At 37.0% G+C, this 22,507-nt stretch overlaps 1 protein-coding gene across 4 annotated transcripts in view; it reads right to left on the bottom strand.

Moving 5' to 3' along the window:
- Positions 1 to 22,507, bottom strand: part of ERICH3 (glutamate rich 3) — a 113,424-nt gene that overhangs the window by 2,499 nt on the left and 88,418 nt on the right. For 3 of the 4 annotated variants that reach the window (XM_007978286.3, XM_038001781.2, XM_073007207.1), the window contains 4 exons: positions 18,794 to 19,243; positions 6,721 to 6,846; positions 6,257 to 6,298; positions 525 to 2,893 (listed from right to left, as the gene is read on the bottom strand). In XM_007978286.3, coding sequence (XP_007976477.3) covers positions 543 to 2,893; positions 6,257 to 6,298; positions 6,721 to 6,846; positions 18,794 to 19,243 — 2,969 coding nt within the window. In that variant the 3' untranslated portion in view covers positions 525 to 542. The remainder of the gene's footprint in view (positions 1 to 524; positions 2,894 to 6,256; positions 6,299 to 6,720; positions 6,847 to 18,793; positions 19,244 to 22,507) is intronic. The other variant, XM_038001778.2, reaches the window with a different exon arrangement.

Raw genomic sequence — 22,507 nt, 5'->3', positions numbered from 1 at the left:
TACTTAAAATATTAAATATAGAATGCTTATATTTTATATATGTAAAAATGAAATGTATTAAACTTTGCAAAACTGCAGAAATGAAAGCATAGGGCCCACTTAAAGGCAAATGATTACAAACAACCTTCATCTCATCCTTTAAAACACTAAGGTGGAAATGAATTGTGAGATAGAGTTTGATTCTTTACTTTTATGGTCTGTCTTTTGTGGCACATTGTCCTCTGCATTTTGTCTTTGGGGTCCTATCCAGGAGACACAGGTCTCACTACTTGAGGGAGCTGCCTTGCAAAGACTGACTATGACTTGTCACACCGGGAAGAGCAGTGGCTCCTGTGTGTGCTTTGGCCCCTCCTTCATCTTTTCCGGCCCCTTTCCTGACAGGCTCAGGGCTAAGTGACACAGAATTGAAGCCTGTGTGTTTATATGTGCACAAACACCAATAAAGGGACAAGCCAGCCCCAAGGGGAGGAGACCCACCGCAGGGCTGCTATTTAATTCTACAAACACATCAGGCTTAAACTCACCGTCTGCCAGCAAGTCTCTTAGGCCTGCATGTTTTGGGGAGAAACATCTGCAGTCTCGCTTTCTCCTTGCACCATATGCTGTTGCTTCTTTTGGGTTGCAGTGAAATCAGGCTTCACAGGAAGTGCTGCCATCGTCTGTAGACTCTCTGGACTCACTTCCCTCTCTCCCTCCCGTGATAATCCTAATCGGAATTTTTCAGCTGCTCCCGACTCCTGCCTCCCATCGCCACTCCCAGTGGCTGCCTCCTGGCCCTCTGACCCTCCTTCTTGCTCCTGTCCTAGCCCTGAGGTCTTCCCTTCCAGGACTCCTGGAGTGCCCACCCCAGTCTCTGTTGTACATGTCACTGTCATCTCCTCTACTGCAGGCACTTCCTCCCCACTCCGTGCTAATTCCTCTACCACCACCCTCCCTGCAGCTGCTGTTTTTCCTACTAACTCATCCTTTTGGTGCCAGGTTTCTTCCTCAGCAACATCTGAAAAGGAGGAGGCTTTATTTGTTATTGTTTTCTCTTCGGCTGTCTCCGAACCTGCCAACACCTCCCTTTCCTCTGCGGCTGTTTCTGCCATTTCCCTACCTCCATGTAGATCTTCCTCAGCCACAACCCTTCCTCCTCCCATACCCTCATTCTTTTCTGTGTTTCCTCCGCCTTCCATGGCCCCGTCCCCTTCCGAGTTCCTGTCCCACATCGCTTCTGTCCCCAGAGTGCACTCTTTGTCCTCTTCCTTCTCTGGGTCCTCACCCTTTGCTTCCTGCCTGAACTTTTCTGCTGTCGTGGGATCTTCCTCAGGAACAGCTTCCTGGGTCCTTAGCATGACATCCGCTCCTCCCTGTCCTTCAGCCCTCCCCTCCAGTCCTGCACAGGAGTCGTGATCTTTGGCTGCCAGCTCCTCTGCCTGGCCTGTGGCTGGGATCAACCCCTCAGGGGTCTGCACCTTTCCTGCTGGCTCACCTTCAGGAGCTGCCAAGGGCCCCTCTGCATCTTGGCGGGGCCTCTCTTTCAGAGCCCTATTCTCCCTGCTTGACAGCTCTTCTCTGTCTTTGTGCTTTGTGTCTCTGGCTTCGCTCAGTCTTTCTCCTCCTCCTTCTTTCCTCAAAGCTGTTATGTTTTCCAGCGACTTTTCAAATCCAGGCGTTGCTTCAAATATGGGAACCACTGTGTCTTTTAGTGAATCTTCTCCTAGAATCCCTGGATTGTCAGACAACTCAGATGCCTCCACAGGTGCTTCGTTCTCAGCATCAGATCCCATTTCATTTGTGGGGGCTTTTGTCTCTTCCTCAGATCTTACTTCCGTCTCTGTTTTCCCCTCTTCTGCTTTAAGTTTTTGCTCTTCTTTAAAAGCGTCTTCATCCTTGAGTGCATTTACCCTTGTCACCTCTTCTCTCTCAGAGTCAGTTTTCCTCAGAGGTGTTTTTGGCCTCTTAGCTTTCTTTCGCTCTCCTGCTACATCTAATTCCTTGGGTAAAATTTCTTTCCTATCATCTTCCCTATTAGCTTCTGCCTCAGTCACCATCTGTTCCCCTTCCACATCTTCCTGGCAAAGGTCTTCAGGGCTGCCCTCCGAAACCTGCATCCGACTTGCCTCTGCCTCTCCTGTGAAGGGGCTCAAGGCTGTTTCTGTTCTCATAACCTCCTTTCTCTCTTTGGCTGGTTCCTCTCCCCCAAGAATTGCCTCTTCAGAACCATCCTCTCTCTTTGGTGCTGTGTCCTCCATGGGTCCCGTGTCCTCTAGGTCTATGGATGCTTCCTCTTCACTTTCCCCGACATCATTCACAGCCACCCCACCCTCAGCCTCTCCCTCCTCCGATGTCGCTGCCTCTCTTAGGGCTGCTGCCTCCTGAAGATTCTCCGAGTTCAGAGTTGCTGCTTTATTTGCAAGCACCGCCTTCTTCAAACCCTGTTCCCCTTCAAAAGCTGCCTTGTCTGTCTCAAGCACTGTGAGCATCAAAGCCTGCTTTTCGGGAGCCTTATCTTTACTCAGACCCATAGCATCTTTTGCTGCTGCTTGTCCTACGGGATCTGAGCATGCTTCACCCAGCCTTCTGGCCCCTTCTGCTTCTGCTGCTGCCTCTGCCCGCCTTTCTATGCCTGGAGGGATCTCCACTTTTTCTGTAAACTCTTCTGCCAACTCTGACTGCTCTGCTGTTGGCTTCCATGCCCTCAAGGGAGCCTTGTGAACAACTCCTGCTTCTCCCCACAGGGCTGCCTCCCCTTTTCCCTGTACTATGTCAGCATCTCTGTGCTGGGGCCCTTCATCTTCCTCCTTTGCTTCTTTCTTCTCCAGTGTATATGTTTCTTGGGCCAATTGCTGGCATTCCTTGTTTGAGTTAATTGCTGCTGTTTCATCCACCACTAAATTCATTCTTGGCGCTATAAAAATGAGGTTAGAAATCAAGGTTACTTTAATCCAAGTGAACAAGGGAGGAGACACTATAATCTTATATAACACTTCTTTACAGTGTGAGATATTTATATGTGATATCACAAGGCCATTGAATTATATATAAAACACTTTTTCCATTGATTCTAGGAAGCTGACTGTAACATGCACCATGACTTAATAATGGTTTTTCACTATGAAAAGAAATGTCTTCCAATTTAAGGAACACATTGATATTAAAGAAAAGCTGAACATCAGAGATGTTTAACATAAGCAGCAATAAGCAAAAAAATTATCATGTCCCCATGTCTTGGAATCAATAAAATCTCCACCTCACTCTTTCTCTTGGCTTCCTCTTTCTCTCTCTCACATACATACAAGATTCCTTTCTTAGAAATAATAATAAGTGGAATGGAAAAAATTATGCAATAAGAAAAATAATGAGTATTTAGTTTTCAAATAAATTATTGTTTTATTTGTCTCTTTTTCTTTCTTTCTTTTTTTTTTTTTTTCCAGGCAGGGTCTCTCTGTGTCACCCAGGCTGGAGGGCAGTGGTGTGAACATGACCCACTTCAGTCTTGATTTCCTGGTCTCAAAAATCCTCCTGCCTCAGCCCATCGAGTAGCTGGGACCATAGGTGCATGCCACTATGCCAGGCTAATTTTTTTGTTTTGATTTGTTTTGTTTTGTTAGTAGAGACAGGGTCTGTCTATGTTGCCCTGGCTGGTTTCAACTCTTGGGTCTCAAACTCCCAAAGTGTTGGGATTACAGGTGTGAGCCACTGCACCTGGCCCTGAAATCATTATTTTCTGCAGCAGCATAATATGTCTCTTTTCTGCCTATGTTTTCTGGAACTCACATGGGCCTTTAGCAACACAATCATTATACAGTGTGAACTGATGATTCTCACTCCCAGATGATAAGCTACTATATCTAGATTTAGTCATCACAAATTGGTGTCTTTAGTGAAAAGTCTTACCTCTGTAGCTCAAAGTAAGACTTTTTACTAAAGATACCAATTTGCATTACCTCTCACCTATGTTCAGAAGCTAATTTGCCTTTGGTAAAACAGGATCACTGGGACAGTTTTCAGCCTAAATACTCTTCTTGAAATACAAGTTTTCACCCATAATTTCCTGGCAAACCTGGGTGCACAAGCTATCATAGTTCATAGTTCAATAAATATAGGTTTGATATGCTTTTTAATAGCAACAAGTGGATTTTTTTTTATTAAATGAAGTTATATATATTTGCAAGCAAAATAAGTAAAAAAAGGCATGTTATGCCAAACACCTAAAGCATTTCGATTTCCCAACGGCAGAATAGGACTTAGGGAGCTGGAAACTTTGAAAAGGGTCATCTTAATAATTTATATCAATTTAATCTTCTTTTTCATTTATTAAAAAAAACACTAGACTAGATTTTATAAAATTAGTTAACATATCAAGATGTCAAACTCTAAAAAAAAAAAACTTGTAAAGTAGGCAAGTATGATGTGCCTCATTTGTTTTGTACTTGCTTGCCTTCTTGGCTAGCCATCTTACCCCCAACATCATCACCAACAATCTACCAGAAGCCTGAAGTCCTTATCTTACTCACTTCTCTACTTTATACCCCGTCCAAGACTGTCTTACCATTTCATTACCTCTTCTAACACAAAAGATGCTTATCATTTGTTGCGTTTCCTCGGTCTCTTGCCAGCTATTATGATAAACCATTTTGAAGTAAAGCAATAATAGCTGATATTACATTTCCCTTAAAATGTGTTTGGAAGGTCATTTGTGATGTCTCCTTTCAAAGGAGTAAAATAAAAATTTCAGCTCTATCAATAGGGCTGAGGTTGACTTTATAGGTCATCCTCTGCTTATCACAGCAGTTATTTCCTAACTTTTACCTAAAAGCTTCCAAAGTGAAATATAGAATCAAATATTGGTTCACAGAACATGTAGCCAATTCACCTGAGAGAATATGGTCCATTTTATTTCATTACAGATTATTACCGGATTTGAAACAAAATTAAATTGAAACAATAGGAAACAATAATGTGTCAAGTTTCTTTAATAGTGTATCTGCTGCTATTCAAATTCCTGCATGAAAATATATAAAAAAAAGTCCCCTGTTTTTCTAATCTGGTTTCTAAATTTATGGATTAATTAAGGAACATTCAGGGAAACAGGGAAATAAAATTGCCTAGCCACCATGTAGTAATATACTATGCCTAAATTCTAGGAGAGAAAGTGCTAATGGCATCCAGCTGAGATATTATATGAACACACACACACACACACACACACACACATAATAAAGGAGCCAGATATGATGTTTCTCAAGCAAGGGAGAAAGAGTAACTGAAGCTTTTCTAAGAAATATTAGTATAAAAACATGACATGTTTTTTGATGGCAACCCCATGGGCTTTTGAAAAAATATTTAATATGAGAAACAAGTAATATTCACGAACAGTGCCAATTTGATTTAGTGGAATGAGTGTGTACTTGGAAGTCAGACTAACGTGGGTAAAAAACACCAGCTCTGCCATTTACTAATTATACAAACTTGGGAAATAACACCTCTCTAATCTTTCATTTTCTTATCCATGAAATGGGAATAGCAATGCTGTGCTCACAGAATCCTTTGACAGTAAATGAGATAATTTAAGCTTAGCACAGTTCCTGGCATAAAGAAAGCCCTAATAATCTTCCTTGTGCACACCTTTCATTGCTTACAAATAATTAGATTTTCTTGCTTGAATTCCATTTGACCAATAATAACCAGTATCTCTGCATTGAAGAATAAATATGTGGGAAGGTGCACCTGAATTCTTCTAGTTGAATGCCCACTATAAAAGATGTGGGTTCTCTAAGCTCAGGGTCCCTCTGCTGTAACTCAGCCCACTGCACAATCAAGTGTTACCTGCTCCTCTTCATGTTGCCAAGGGAGAATTGGAGCTCAGGGAACCAGCATAAATACAGGTACTCTGGCTACTGCTATTTGCTATGAGCAATAAAGTCCTTTTTCTCTGACCCAGGTGTCTTATGTCTTCTGCCATGATCCATAAAACTGTGGCTGGCTAAGTTATTGCTTGAAAGAAGGGTAAAATCTCAAATGCCTCACAATGCTTGATGACAATTACTAAAATTGAAGGTGGGATAAAGTGACCATATGATGAATAAATGAATATATTTCCCTGCCCCCATACACATAAATATATTCAAATCAGGGCATTTTTAAAAAGTCATTCAATAAATACCAGAAAGCCTAGTGATTTCAAGAACATGGGAAGTTTGACCAGATTTATGTGAGTCATGGTCTGTTGAATCACTCTAATTGGAACTCTTGCAGACAGAATACTTACCACCAAGAGCCAGGTCATAGGCTAATGGAAATGAATCCTTTCCTAGTTAAAAAAAAAAAAAAAAGGAAAGAAAAGTTCAAATGAATCACTGTGAAATGTACCATCGTTCTCCATCTCTCCAGTTGGATCAGTTAAGGCAAATTCACCTAGCTGTTCAACTGTCTGGGAGGCAGGCTATTGAAATAAAACTGATGTGAAAATTCCTACCGGTATTGTATAATCTAACATTCTTTTATTTAATCCTAGACATCAATATATTCAAAAAAGAACAATAAATTTTTATCTGATGTTAGTTGTAAAGCTCCCCTTAGGGCCTTTCAACTACTTCTGGCCATGCTATTCATTAGTTGAAAAGAAAAAAAAAAAGGTGGCAGAAGGAAGAAACAAGAATAAGAAGGGTAGAAACAGGCCATTTTTTGCAGAGGATTTCTGAAGGTCGTTCCTAGGTAATGATGTGCCCTTACCGCCACTTGTGTCAACCTCCAGCTTCCTCGGTGGCTTCCCACCCTCATCTTCACTGCTGACACCAGACTCAGCATCATAGTGGCAGTGGTAGTCCGATGCCAAGACTTCTGCTATTATCTGTCCAGCTTATTGGATGTCACATAGAATATCAAAAGGTATAAAAACAGGTCATGGGAACATTGTTGAGCCATTTCACATCATTTAAACAAGTGGTTCAATTTAAATGCATTTACATTAAAATGTAACCTTGTTTTAAAAATCTCTGAAGCACAAACAACTCCCGAGCTATGATTTCAAAGAGAAAACACAATACACAAGAGAAGATCATGAAGTAAAGAAATCTATGCAGAGAAATACTTGCATTAAAAAAGAAGAGAGCGAGTAGCCAGGAGCAGTGACAGATTTGCCAAATGAACATGCAATGAAATGATTGAAAAAAGCAGTTTAGTTGCATTTTCCCTTCTAGGAATGTGTGCTATGGCTTTTATGACACCAATCATCACTGCTTTTTTAAATTACTAAAACTACTAGAGCTCACTACACTACGAACATTTCATCCATTAGTAGATTTTAGTGATTTGACCCCAATATTCACTCCATGTGGACAGAAGCAAAAAAGCTATTACACAATTCCTATAAATTTGACAGTAAAAGCTATTGTAGAAATTCCTGTTATCTGTAGTTGGTTACTAGCATAGACTTCAGGATCACAGAGACCTAAATTCAATTCTCATATTACATACTAACCATATCACATTGAGCAATTGCTTTGGCCTAAGCCAATGCCTTGGTTTACCCATCTGTCAAAAAGAGTTATCTACTCAATAGTTCTTGAGAGGATTAAATGAAATAATATGGAGAGAGAGCATCTTCATCTTCCACTTACTAGCAAGTGTCTAGGCACTTAATAAATACCAGTGATGATGACGATGATGATGATAATGGGCATTTCTAAGTGTCATCACCCAATGTGGTATGATTCTAGGCCAAAGTGTAAAGTCAATTAAGTTTGTCTTTAGTTTCCGACAATTCCCTTTCTACAACCCTTGCTCATCATCTGATGACCCATATCATAAATCCCATAAATCCTTGATATTACCATTATATCACCTCCTTGTTAACAAGTTATTTCAAATAACACTAGACTTAGATCTGTCTTCTGGGATAAGAACATGGTATTTCTGAAACTAATTTCTTTCCTTTCCTTTCTTCCTTTCTTTCCTTTTCTCCCTTTTTCCTCCCTTTTATCCTTTTTTCCTTTCCTTTCCTTCCTTCCTTCCTTCCTTCGTTCCTTCCTTCCTTCTTTCCTTCCTTCCTTCCTTCTTTCCTTTCCTTCCTTCCTTCATTCTCCCCCGATATTCTGTTACAGCAGATAAAACGACTTTACTTTGAGAAAACAGAACTAGAATGCAGTTTCTTGCTTCTTTTAAGGTGAACTACTAAGGGGTAATTACTTACTGACTCCTCTGTATTTGGAAACAAATAGTGGAATACCTGCCTCAAATCGGTTTTGGAGGGAAAATTGTGACTTAACAATATTAAGAGGACAAACAGAAATGAAAAAGGGGAATAATATAGTTCAAATATATTCTCTTTTAAAAATATTTGAATGTCAGTTTTCCTCATTTATCCAATACAACAAAAGGTTTTAACAATAAGGGTTTAGAGATGATATTGACTCATGACAATGATGTAATAGTTGGATTTGCTATCAAGTTTTCATTTTAGAAACTTGATAAACACAATACATATGAGTCAAATATCATCCTTTCCTTTCTTCCTTTCTTTCCTTTTCTCCCTTTTTCCTTCCTTCTTTCCTTCCTTCCTTCCTTTTCTTCCTTCCAGTATAATGTGAATACTGTATATCTAGAGAGTTCAAATAAACAATGTTTTAGGTTTTGCATATAAATTTATTTGGCAATTACATGAAGCTTTATTCCATCAGTGCTAAGACATCAAAATTTTGTACAAGTAGTCCACAGGGTATAAAAATATAGTCTACAATATTAATAATAAACAATTATGCAATTAGCAGCTACTGAATCAAAAGACTACTATAAGAAGCCAAACGATACTAACATCTTCTGAAAATTAAAACTCCCTCAGAAATGATAGTGAAGCTTGTAGTCCCTCTGTCTCAGGGATGTTATCACCATTTTCCCACGTCTGCTGGCTTGCCCCTGGAGGATTAGCCTTTGGAAGTAGATGAGAGCCTGTATAGTTAGGTGTTGCCTATTTCAGGTTCAGCATGAGTGGAATGCTAGCCTAAGTATCAAGGACTTACTACGTTTGAAACCAGAAAAGGCTTCACTTGGTCATTTTTTCTCAGATGTTCTTCTGAAACTGAAGCTTAAAAGCAAGAACTTGGCTGGTGTCTAACCCCAACTGTTCTCCACCCATAGTAAAAGAGGACTGTGCATACTGAGACTCCCATTTCAGCAATGTGACACAATCACTTTGTTGCCTCTCTCTATTTAGCCCTTCATCCCCTAAGGCTCCTGTCTTTTACCTATGGATAAAGGTGACCACTAGAGGCAAAGGTGATTGTCAGTTCTCACAGCATTAGTTGCAAAATGGAATTGTCACACATAGAAAATTTCTTAGAGAATAAGCTTTTTCTTTTCACTCAGATGATATAATGATACATTAAGGTATTTTTTAAAATATCAAAATATTCTTATATTACAATGTCAGCTTTTTAGTATAAAAACAAATATATTTTAATATGTATTGTATTTTCCCTAAATATGGAGATAGTATTTAGATAGATTATCCAAAGCTTGAAAAAATTAAAGGATACAAAGAAGAAAATAATTACCATAGTTTCACTACTCAGAGAAGGCTGCTAGTTAACATTTTAATAGATTTCCAAGTATTTTTTACTAAATTCTTACTAAAGGTAGCACTTAATATCCAACTTTATTAATTTAGAAATGTATTGTGACTATTTTCCCATATAATTAAATTTAAAAGACTCTTCAGTAACACATAAAACATTCTAATAAAGTCTTACTAAATTTCAGTTCATCAACGTCTATTGTTAAATATTGAGCTATTTCTATTATTCTGTGATTATAAAGCTACTTTAAACACTACTTATAATCATTTTTACACATATTTTTGACTATTCCCTTAGGACACATTCCTAGAATAGGAATTGCCATGAATTTTTAGAAGCTTTTTATACATATTTCTAAATGTTCTTTTAAAAAGGAGGTGGGATGAACAATGTCATCAATAATGACTGAAAGGCCTATGTACCTGCACTATTTTCACAATTTCCACCAATTCTTTCTTTATTTGATATTTTAGTAATTGAAAAGTAGTGGCAAGGATAGAGCTTTCAAGATTAGCAGCAAACTTTCCTTTTGTGAATTTCCTGCTATACAATGTACATTCTTCTGTTATGATGTTTGCCTTTTTATTGATTTGTAAGAACTCTTTATGTATTATAAACATCAATCATTTTTTCCAGCTTTTATTTTAGATTCAGGAAGTACATATGCAGGTTTCTTACATGAGTAAATTACATGTCACTGAGATTTGGTGTGCAAATGATCCCATCACCATGCAGTGAACATAATACCCAATAAGTAGTTTTTCGACCCACGGCCCCCTTTCACTTTCCCCCACCTGGTAGTCCCCAATATTTATTGTTGCCATCTTTATGTGCATACGAACATAAATTTTTTGCATATCCATCTTGCAAAGATTTCCTCCAGAGTTTGTTTTCCTATATAGTCGTGTGTTATTGCTGTTATTGCTGCTGCTATTGCAAAGAATCTCACATTACTCAGTACTATTTCTTCCAAATTAATGAATTGTTTTCAAATCCCAAACTATTATTGTTAGGATTTACAGACATTCTACATCAAATTTTGGATTTAATCTGGCAAAAATTATCATCATCTTTATATTTAGTCTTCTATTCAAATAGTGGGAGTGATTTCCCATTTATCATATTTCTCTTTCATCCTCTTTGTGTGGAATAGCGTGTTTTTCTTATTGTCCATATGTTAAGTTCTTCCTTCTTATAAGTTTCTTAAAGTCTGTTTATGAATACTTCTCCATTGTGGTTTATTACTTTTGTTGTTGTTGTTATAGTTTCAGTGGGGCAGTAGTTTGAGGCTATAGTTAGAAATTGGTCACCTTACAAATACCACTTATTGGCACTAATAATTGCAATTAATTAATTATCCAGTGAATTGTTTTTTTCTCTTAGATCCAAGAATTATTTAGAGTACTGCTTTTAAATTTTCAATTTTTCTGGTGAGAGTTAATTATATTTTGTAAATAATTTATAGTTTTATTGCACTGTTATCATGTAATGTGGATTCAACAAATTCTGCTCTGTGCTGCTATGAAAAAGGGCACATGGAGAATAATAGTTACGTGATAGACCAACCTTCTAAATCACATTAATCATTTTTTCTATGTCCTTATGTATTACAAAAAGGACTGATGTTTATGTTTAAATACAAATGAGAGTTATTCATTTTGTGTTTTCCATTAAGAGAGTGGTTAGCTTCTTGAATGCTCTTAAATCCCACTGGGATGCAGATCTTCCTCACAAATGTTAAGCTGAAGTAGTTTCCAATTCCAATTCAGTGACCCAAGAGCTAAAGGAGAAAGGAAAGGAAAGTGGGGCTTTGAACCTTCTTAGCAGAAATGTAATTCACTGCGTTACTTTTCTATGGTTGCAAGAGCTTCCAGGCTTGGTTACACAGCTACTCTTGACATTGCCATCTTCTTTGTTAGGGAAGTGCCTCTATGAATTCAGGGGAAAAGACCCTCTACCCATCAGTGCAGCTGACTTTTTGTTGGTATTGCCTCACAAACTTTCCTGGGAGGGTGGCAACAGTGAAGAACACTGAACTGTTAGAGGCCAGCATACCGGCTTTCTGCGTCCTCACAGCTCACCCCTGCTTCCAGCCTCTTCTAATCCTTTAAGTCTAGGGTGATTTTTTTTTTTTTAAACTTCTATGAGGACGCTCCTCTTTCTCGTGGGAAACAAACACAAGATAGCTCCTGATGTCTTTCTCTAATTTGCCCTCATGTAGCAAATTCCTTGGATTTTGTGACATTTGGATGGTACCTTCCTCAGATACAAAAACACTTTTTAAACTTTGTGAAACATTTCAACTGCTATTTTTATACTTTCTTCCTCATTCAAAATAGAACAGGGAGAAAGAAATCAGGTACTTGAATTCATATTACCAAATGAAGTAAATTTCACAGTGTTTCTAATTAACATTCTCCTTAAAAGTCGATTTATAGCCTTCATATCACTTGCTGCTATGTTAATGTAGAAACTTAGAAACTCACGGCAATAATTCAGCTGCTTTTGTGGAAACAAATCAGATCACATATTAAAATTCAGGCCATCACAGGTGGGATGTAAAAGTTGACACTTTAATATCTACTAGTCAAGATGCAAATTGAATTATTAAATATTTACTAAATAAAAAACATTCTTATGATCACTTTGAAGCATTATTTATGTGGTTTAAATGAATAATTTGGAATTTTTCAGGTATTCTTTACCATAAACTTTGATTTAACAAAAAATATTTAGAATGATGATGATGATGGTTATAATTTTTCAGGTCTAACATAGTTGCAGGTTAGCATTTTCTCTTTTCTAATTTTTTTTTTTTAGTAATTCTGTGCTTATTTTGTTTATTTCTTTCTCGTTTCTCCCCTGACTTTCCCACAATTTTACACATCCTCTAGGCCATTTTTCTCCTTTAAAACAATGTAAAAGGGGCAGAACAAAGCCACAGTATTTCTGTCCTGTAATTGCCTGTTCTCCATGGTAAAGCTTTAGATGTCACTGTCGGCCAGAGCAGATGAAAAGAAAAATATGCAGAGGAATAAGAAGGAAAGTTCAAGAAATCATAAAAGAACTTCAACGTACTGTATATCTTGGGGCTTCAGGGGTTTTGTTTGTTTGTTTGTTTTTACAGTACAGGAGTGACCTTATCTACAGGGTACACAATTCACAACCCCAGCAGATGCTTGAAACGGTAGATAGTATCAAACTCTCTATATACTATGCTTTTTTCTATACATGCATCCTTATAATAAAGTTTAATTTATAAATTAAGCACATAAGAGATTAACAACAATAACTAATAATAACATAGAAAATTATAACAATATACTACAATAAAAGGTATGTTGATGTGGTCTCTCTCTCTCTCTCACTTTCTCTCTCTCTCTCTCTCTCCTCCTCCTCTCTCTCTCTGTCTGTCTTATTGTACTGTACTCACCTATCTTCAGACTGAGGTAAACCATGAGTAACTGAAACCGCAGATAAGCAGGTCAACTGTGCTACATATTTTCTAGCCAATAGTGTCTGAGGGGTTTGGGCAATAGAAAGGTAAGGAGAAGTAGAACCACTAATACATATAACTTTAATAAATGGCTTAAATCATGAAACAAAAATACTAGTTATTCTATTTCATACTTACCTGAATCTTCATTATCGGTTCTTTCTTCCAGGTTCCCAAATGTCAAACATAAATGCTCTAATTTGGTATACATTACATCTTTTACATTTCCTATCGTGTATTCTCAATGACATCTAATTCATTCTCTCTCCTATGCTGTTTTAAACAACACAAATTGATCCCATCTTAAAACATGTTAAGAATCCTGAGCAACTGAATATCAGAAGATTGTTTTATCAAGAATTTTCATCTGTATTTTAAGAATGTAAGAAGCCCATAAAAACACCATAAAGACATGCCCAAACTTATTCCAAGTTCCTGGTGACCTTGAAAAGCATCCCTGTGCTTTCATCATTTTTGTGTAGCCAGTCGATTATCTTCCCAACAACTCACCATGACAAAATTCATGACTAACATCATCTACCTACACAGTGAAGATGTCCTTGTGTCATCTTTGACATTGACACATGGCCCACAAAATACCAGGATTAATTACAAACCAAAGACCACAGCTGTTCAAAGACAGTTGCAGAGAATGCTAAAGTTTAGCCTCCATATAGTAGCCAGAATAATCTTTTCAAAACGTTCAGATCATACCATTTTGGGCTCACATCTTTCTACAGGAAAGATTTCCTAACTCAGAATAAATTCCTTCCCATGACCTATGAGCTTCTTCCTCTGACCTCATCCTGTGCTACTCTCTCACTCGTTTACTAGACTCTGTCACACTGGCCTCCTTTCCAAATCCTTCATTCAGCAACTATGCTCCCAACTTGGGACTGTTGCATTTGCGGGACTCCCTGTTCCCTGTGGTCTTTCTGTAGATGACAGAGTGGCCTCCCTCTGTACTTTATTCATCTCTGTTCAGATGTCTGATCATTAGAGAGGCCATCCCAAAAATACCACCCCTTCCTCAAACCATCACTCTATTATCCCCTTACCCTGCTTTTATTTTCCTTCTATCACTTAGCCCAGATACCCCATCACATGCTTATTTTCCACTTGGCAGGCATATCTCCCTCCTAGAATATAAAATTCATGTGGAAAGGGACTGTCGTGTTCACATGGGAACAGTGCGTGGCATAAAGCAGATCCTCAGCAAATATTTATTGACTGAAGAGGTCTATTAGAACAACTACATGCTTCCACAGGTCATTCAGAAATTGTATTTAGACCTCAACTCATAACACTTGACTTTCTTGTTCTTTCATCAGGACCATTTTATCCTGCCTGCCTGATAACAAAATTGTATTTCATTTTAGTTATACTATTATTTAAGTTCAAATTGCCTGGTCAAGCACTATGACTTTTCCTGACTCACATACAAAAATAAAAAATGCTTACTCCCATATGCATTTTACATTATAATTTGCATTAAATATACTACTCTTTATTTCATTTTTATTTATGATATATAAATTAAATTAACTTTACAAATAAATGCACTTGAGTTATTCCACTATTAGAACATATTGCCAAGATTGTGTCACGATGCATGACAGCTTAAGCTGAAAATAACAGAAAAACAAACATATTAAAATAAGACCATGCCCTGTAATACTGGATTAACACGCAAGAACACTGTCTCATTGTAGCTAGCAATTATAATCTTTTACTTTCTACTTCACTGTGTACAGTATATCTTTTATTCAATTCATCTGATTTGTTGATGGATTGGACAAAGTCCAATTAAATATGACATGCTATAAAACAGTGAGAAGGAAAATATCATTTTATGCAATCAGCCTAAAAGGTATGAAGGCAATGGCTTTACTTTACTCATTTATCCACCGCTACTATGATCTCAAGTAAAAACAATTCAAATTAAATTGTGTTAGCTTAGAGTCTATAAAACACTATTAATTGTATATGATTTTTAGCCCACAGATTTATTCGTAACATAGGTTATTCTTTAACGTAATCACAGCTTTTATCCTAACTGAGAAAGGTTAAGTATCATACAAATGTGAGACATGGTCATTTACACATTCTCTCAGCCCTCTTTCATTTCTACCTACAGTTCTAGTCAGGGATCTAAGTAAAATATATACGTGTGCATATTTTGTGATTTTATGTGGAATTTTCTTAGAAATTGTTATTCATACAAAAATTTAAAGAATATTTTTGACTTTTAAATCTATTATTTAAAATATTAACAAATTTATTGAATCATTTCCCTGAGTATTCATATTTAGAAAACATTAGCCGCCCAACTGTTATAATTTACTTAGCCTCAGATTTTTGATAGCATTAATCCTTCTACATCATTCTGAATGTTATACATGGTCTTTGTTCTGTTTTACCTGTTAATGTCTTGTGCTTTATATTCCCTGACTCTGTATTTCCTAGCTTTCACAACCCTCAAATTTTGTTCTTTTGTGGAAGATGAACAATAGAACAAAACCATGAGTTCTTTAAAATAGGTTTTAAAGAACTATTTTTTAAAAATGTGCAGTTATACAATACTGTGGCAATATAAGAATAACAGATTAGATGAATATGAAGAAAAGAGAAGTGTGCTTATGTGACAAGACATTCAAGATATACGGTTAAGTGAAAAAAAAAAGCAAGTCTCAGAACAAAATGTATAGTATGTTTCCATCTCTATATAAAAATAACATACATGTATGTATCTTTGTAATATATCAATACATATTAATATATCTATATCTATCTACCTACCTATAATTTCTGTAATCATGCACACACAGAAAAATTGCTATCCACCATTATCCCTGGAGAAAAAGAGTAGAGGTTGGGCAAGAAAGACTTTCACTTTCACTTTATTCTTGTCTGTTCTGTAATGTTTAAACTTTTAAACCAAACTTTTGTGAGAAAAAAGTTTATTAAAAACCTTAAAATATCTATAACTTTTGAGCAAAAATTAGGCTTACTGAAATGTATATTAAGAAAATGTTTATAAATTTGAAATAATTTTAGCAGTAAGACACTCACTAAAGTACTAATAGCAAAAGTGAAAGTAAGAAAAAATATAAATGTCCAACTATAAGGAAACGGCTAAATTATGAGAAAACCACAGAATGGCATAACATACAGAGGTTAAATATGTTCATAAAGATTAAAGATGTGAAAAATGATCATGGTCTAATGTTAAGATATAAAGCAGGATATATTTTACAAAATATGAAAACAAAACTTTGTAAATCCTAAGTTTACAAATAAAAATCCTGAGCAAATGTTAAAAGGGATCTTTTTGTGTGTAATAAACCTATGAGTAATTTTTCAAAATTACTTTTCTCTACTGTCTAAATGTCATTCCATGTGTATTGTTAACAAAAAAATTAATAATAGCACATATATTACAGCTTAACAAAGATAAACAGTCCCAAACCTTGCCATTTTGTGTTGAATCCACCTTAATAAAAAGATAACAAAATGTTTTAAAATTATAGATGTTATCAAGTTAAGAACATGGTTTCCCAATATATTTGAGAAAAGTAATAAGCCAATACACTTTTCATTTCACAAACTCAGAGAAAAACAAAAACTACTGTTTTCCAGGTGACATGATCATAGTGCCACATTTCTGATATTCTACAGCCTAATTATTATACTCATTATGTATATTCTACTTTACAAAAAGATGTCTACTTGCACAAATTCAGGTAAACAATCTAGTTTTCTGAAGTGAAAATTTAAAAAATAAAAATAATGTTAGTGTTTCTATTGACCTTTAACACCTCTATCTTTTTGATTAGTAGCTTGTCATCTTGTACACATTTTCTAGATGACACCTTATATGTATGAAAATTTCATAATGAAATTCAAGATCAAAGATTTGAATTATTTTATTAAAGAGTTTCAACTATATTGGAGCTAGAATCTTGATTTATAGATGACAAAAATTCTTTTGAAGATGTTCAGGGTCTTTGCATTATAATTCTAGGGCAGGGGTTGATGAATTTTATCTCTAAAGTCCCAGTTTGTAAATTCTTAGGATTTTGTGGGTTATTTAACAATACAAAAATCATTCTTGGCTTTCAGGCTATTTAGAAAACACGACAAAACAGTAATGGTTCAGATTTGGCCCCAGGGCCAAAGTTTGTCAAACTCTGTTCTAAAGTTATTTTTGGTAACTTATTCAAAGGTCATATGCATTGCTATACTCCACTATCTAAAACACCTTTACCCTCCTGTATCCCACCTTCAAAATTGTATTTAACCTTTACAGTCTCTCAAATATGTTCTTCATGAAAACTTTCAAGGTGTCCTTTAACAAACAGGACTTCTCTTCCTTTGAAGCCACATAGCATTTTGTAACTCCTCTATTTTACATAGGATTACTAACCTTTGTCCAGTGCTGTGCCAAGGCTTCCACTCAGCATGTTATGGGAGAAACCCTCTCTTACACATTTTTTATTGACTATGGTGCCTTGTGCATAGTAGAAGATTAATAATATTGGTTGAAGCGATAAATAACTATTCGACATCTTCAATTCCTAGAAGGAGACCTCAGTGGTTTAATAGTAGTTTTTAAGGGCCTAAAAGTAACATAGACACCAAAAATATTCATATGTTTTTAAAATGCAGCTGAATTTTAGTAATATTAAAATGTGAAAACAAATTTTGTCTTAAAATCAAGAAGAACGGCTCCTGCATTGACAGGGGAGACAGATGAGAGAGAGCAACAAAAGGACTGTGAACCAGTTCCAGGGCACAAGAGGTTATGTGAGAGGCAAGCGTCAGGCAGGTACAATCCAGCTGTCCACAGGATACCCCTCAGCCCTTTCACTCTGCTCCTCAAGGTGAGAAAAGCATCAGACCTTCCATGTGTCTAAGGTCTGGGGCCTGATTATCCAGACACTCCTTACTCTTTCCATGTCAAATGAACAATCTTACACACTCAGGATCCCCAGGGATCAGAAAGTAACTCAGTTTCAGAGAAGAACTCAAAGGCAAGTTTGTAATCTTGTAAGAAAATTTTACACTATTATCTAAATCTAAATTCATATTACACAGACACGATAGGCAATATTTAGAAGTTCTGGAACAACTCTGCCTGAATTCATATCCTAGGAATGCCTCTTTTAGCTGTGTAATCCTTGGTAACTTATTTAACCTTTTGAAGCCACATTTTATTTTTCATCTGTAAAAAAGAGATGATGATAATAGAATGTAACTTAGAGGGCGATTGGGTTTTTGTGAGGATGTGATGAGTTAATATCTAAGTGTTTAGAACCTTGCCTGGAACATAGTAAGCACCTATTAACATTAGCTATATATCTCAAAATCCATATATAGCTAAAAGCAAATAGTATTTCTACTAATAAATAACCTCTAAAAGCCACAGACATCCTTGCCTTCAAACACATATTGTGCTTTATTTCATTCTTGAAGTGAAATTCCCATAGGAGGGAATTTACTGAAAATAAGAAACAGGCTGGATAGAAATTATCAAGTAATTTTTTAAGTGCAAGAGAAGGCAAACAGCAAACTGAAAATACATGTATGATTATGTGACAAAGAGAGACACAGGAAAAATCTTGAATCCCTGAAGCATTATCACAATAGTATTTCCCAAGCTTTGGCGTAATGCAATGACCAAAATCAGCTTCCATGCATGAGCACGATGGCAGCTCAACTTAACGGCCATACTTACCACCTTCCTCCACCCCAGGGAGACCTGCCTTTTTGTCCTTCACCTGAGCAGTGCTTTCTTCCCAAAGCTTACTCTTATCCTTTTCCTTTTCTTCTGCAGAAACATGTTTCCCGGACTTCTCAGATAAACCCTCTGCAATCCCTTGGGTTCCTTTCTCCGTTCCTTCTTTAAGAACATTCTCAAAGTTTTCCTCTATTGGTATTGGCTTGGCCTCCACATCTGCTTTTGTTATTTCTTGGTCTTCAATTTCAATGTCTAAGGATTCCTCAATTGGAAGGTGGGACTTTCTTGGCTCATCATTTTCACTCAGCTCCTGAGAAGATGAACTTCTGGCACTTTCCTCTGTGCTGCTGTCAGCATGGGCTTCCCTGTCCCCCACCGCAGATTCATCCTCACTGTCACTAGAATAAGAGTGACTTCTGGATGAGGTTGATGAAGCAGTTTTCATATCTACAAAAAAATACAAGTGATGACATTGTTGTTCTTCCATAAAGCAACTGGTTTAATTGTGAAAATTATGTTAGCAATTAATCATACTAAAAATTTTAAAATATAGTTTAGTACAGACTTGATATCCTTTTCCCATATAGTCTACTTAGTGGTCCGCAACCTTTTTTATACTGGGGATTGGTTTCGTGGAAGACAATTTTTCCACGGACTGGGGTTGAGCGGGGATGGTTTTGGGATGATTCAAGTGCATTGCATTTATTGTGCACTTTATTTCTATTATTATTACATTGTAATATATAACGAAGTAATTATACAACTGACAATAATGTAGAACTAGTGGGAGCCCTGAGCTTGTTTTCCTGCATCTAGACAGTCTGATTTGGAGATAATGCGAGACAGTGGCAGACCATCAGGCATTAGATTCTCATAAGGAGCTCACAACCTAGAACCCTGGTATGCACAGTTCGCAATAGGGTTTCTGCTCCTATGAGGATCGAATGCTTCCACTGATCTAACAGGAGATGGACCTCGGGCAGTAACGCCAGCAATGGGGAATGGGCAGTGGCTGTAAATACAGATGAAGCTTCGCTGGCTTCCCCACCACTCACCTCCTGCTGTGCAGTCTGGTTCCTAATAGGCCATGGACCTTGTACCAGTCCATGGCCCAGGGATTAGATCCCTGGTCTAAATCATTGTTAGGATACAGAAAACTTACCGAATCGATGGAATATATGAGTATACAGAAATTTTCAAAAGATCACATTTAACTATCAACCATTCCTGTTTTTTGTTGTTGTTGTTTTTAGAAAGCCATTTTATTGGCAAACCTTTGTAAATATCCACTTTGTTATAGAAAAAATAATAATCCTTTGTGTCTTCAAGAAAAGCTTTATTTATTTATTTCCTTCTATCACCACAGTGTTCCGTGTGTATGAAACTTAAATTTTTATCTACCATACCATCCATCATCCTAGTATATCTTGGTATCTGGACACAGTAAGATCTGTGTATTTGCCCAGTAAGTAGACAAATATATGTAGGTTACACTTGCATGTGAGTGTGTGCATAGATGGAGATTTTATCTTATTTTGAGCTCTGCAGAAGCAGAAGCTGAGATGAAGATTCATGTGCGAGAAATGTATTAAAGATGTGCTCCAGGAGAACTCTTAAGGGAGTGGGGGAAGCAAAGGAAAGAAGGGCAGAAATTAATCAAGGGAGCTATTTCAAGCCCCATCTCAACCTCAACCTGATCCCATGGGCACTTCTGAAGTGTAAGCTATATTAGGATGTAATTTATATTAGGCAGGAGCTGGGCTTTCACACTTTGGAAAAGTCAGACATTGGCTATGGGCCTCCCTAGGGGGATGTAAACTCTCTGGCATTTCCAGGCTCTTTGAGGGTGAAGCACCTCCAGTAGTCAGGGCAGTCCTCTGAAAAAGGTGAAGGGAGCAGAAGATGGGCAATGGGCGAATAAAGTTGGTAAGAGATTCTGGGACATCTAGGCAGTTCGACGACAGGGTGCTGCAGATATGCAGTCTAGAAACTTACGGTAGCCACAACTGGTTTATGTAATACCTAAAAAGGTTTTAACAATTTCCAATAAAGTACCATACACACTGAATCTCAATAAGGAAGCTGAACAGCATAAAAAACCACTGCATACATTGCTATAGGCCACAGAAATACAATCTTGCTTTTCTAACCAATAGGTCTATATTTGTAATTGTTTTTTTCATAAATATACTTTCAAATAAAATATCCTACATTTAAATGCTGCCTATTTTTTTGTCTTCTCTGTACTCCTCACTGTTTTTTCTGTTTCTTTATTTCTTTCAGTTCCATGTGGCAGCTGCACCAATAGCTGTAGCAGCTAGTGCAAAGTTTAAGAGAAGAAATAACTGTCTTTGCCCTTATCCTCTTCTCTCCAAGCCTCCAGTCCTGCCGGCTCTCCATGACAGGTCTTAGCATTTTAAATATAGTCTCAGAGACATATCAGAGTTTCCACAAAGATTTGAGAGATGCTACACAGCAGTAAAAAACAAACTCAAAAAGCCTTTAAGCAACAGAGCCCCTAAGTCTAATTCCATTTGCTTTTATCTCCTGATACCTTGACAAACACCAGATGACCACTATTTTTCAAATAAATCATACACTCTAGCTACTCATTCTTTATTCTCCATTTTATAAAATCTGGCTATGCCGTGTCCCCGGTAGAAAATGTAGCAGATGAAGGAGAGTTCTTCCCCATCTTATTTGTATCTGTTCAGAAACTTTAGGTTCTCTGAACTCCCCTTTCCCTTCGGAGTCTTATGTTTCTTCTTTCAAAAAGAACATCAATTCTGGTTTATTAGCAGTTTAACTGATGGCTTTCATTAATTACATAGTTAGCTAGGACTCAATGTTATACTCGTTTGGAACTCCAAAAATATATCTACTATCTGAATATGGAAATGATGACTCCTACTTTTGGCTCTGAGAGTTGGTCATATAATTTTTAAAATGAGTGCTCCTCTGACTTTCTTTAGTAGCTTCCATTAATTGTATTATTTCATTTCAAAGGGCTGAAATATACTCTGGTTCAAGTTTGAATCAGTCCTTCAGAGAAGAAAGATCAGGAGAATGAATGGCCTCCAAGTGGCCAGGGCACCTGACCTCCCATACAAACTCATTTCAGTTTTCAAATTTCTCCCTAACCTCATGCTATAATTTAGTTTCACTCTCATTTCTTTCTGTCATTTACATACACAGACACTGGGGTAAGACTTTGCCTATAAAAAAGTTAAAAAAGCTTCAGGGTTATGGAATAGGATTTTCAAAACTGATTTTATTTATTCTCTTAGAAATAAAGCAAATGCTTATATTAAAAAAAAAAAAAACTTTCACAACACATATGTAAATTCGCTTTGTCATTAGGAGGGAAAAATTATCTTGCAAGCATGTTGATAAACAGCTATGCCTCCTACCCAAGTCCATTTGTTCGTGTATTCCCTTCTGGCAGTGATGCTGTAAGAACCCGCTTTTGCTTGTTTTGGCAAAGAAAAGATCTGCACTCATTGCCTGAGGTCTTGGCCGAAGCCAGCAAGTTTGGTGCCATGTTCCATGTCCTAAGCAAGATCTTTGACTTTTCTCTTTCCACAGTCAGGAGCTCTCCAGACACTTCTTCCCTTTTCATGTCATTGATAATTGTTTCTTTCTTTCTTTTTTGGCATCACTATAATTAAAATCTTGTTTGACACAGCACGAGGTTGAGAGAAAATGACATAT

The sequence above is a fragment of the Chlorocebus sabaeus genome, chromosome 20 (genome assembly GCF_047675955.1).
Source record: "Chlorocebus sabaeus isolate Y175 chromosome 20, mChlSab1.0.hap1, whole genome shotgun sequence".
Lineage (NCBI taxonomy): Eukaryota > Metazoa > Chordata > Mammalia > Primates > Cercopithecidae > Chlorocebus > Chlorocebus sabaeus.
Note: the sequence above shows the minus strand (reverse complement) of the source record. Positions and strands in the feature narration are given on the sequence as shown.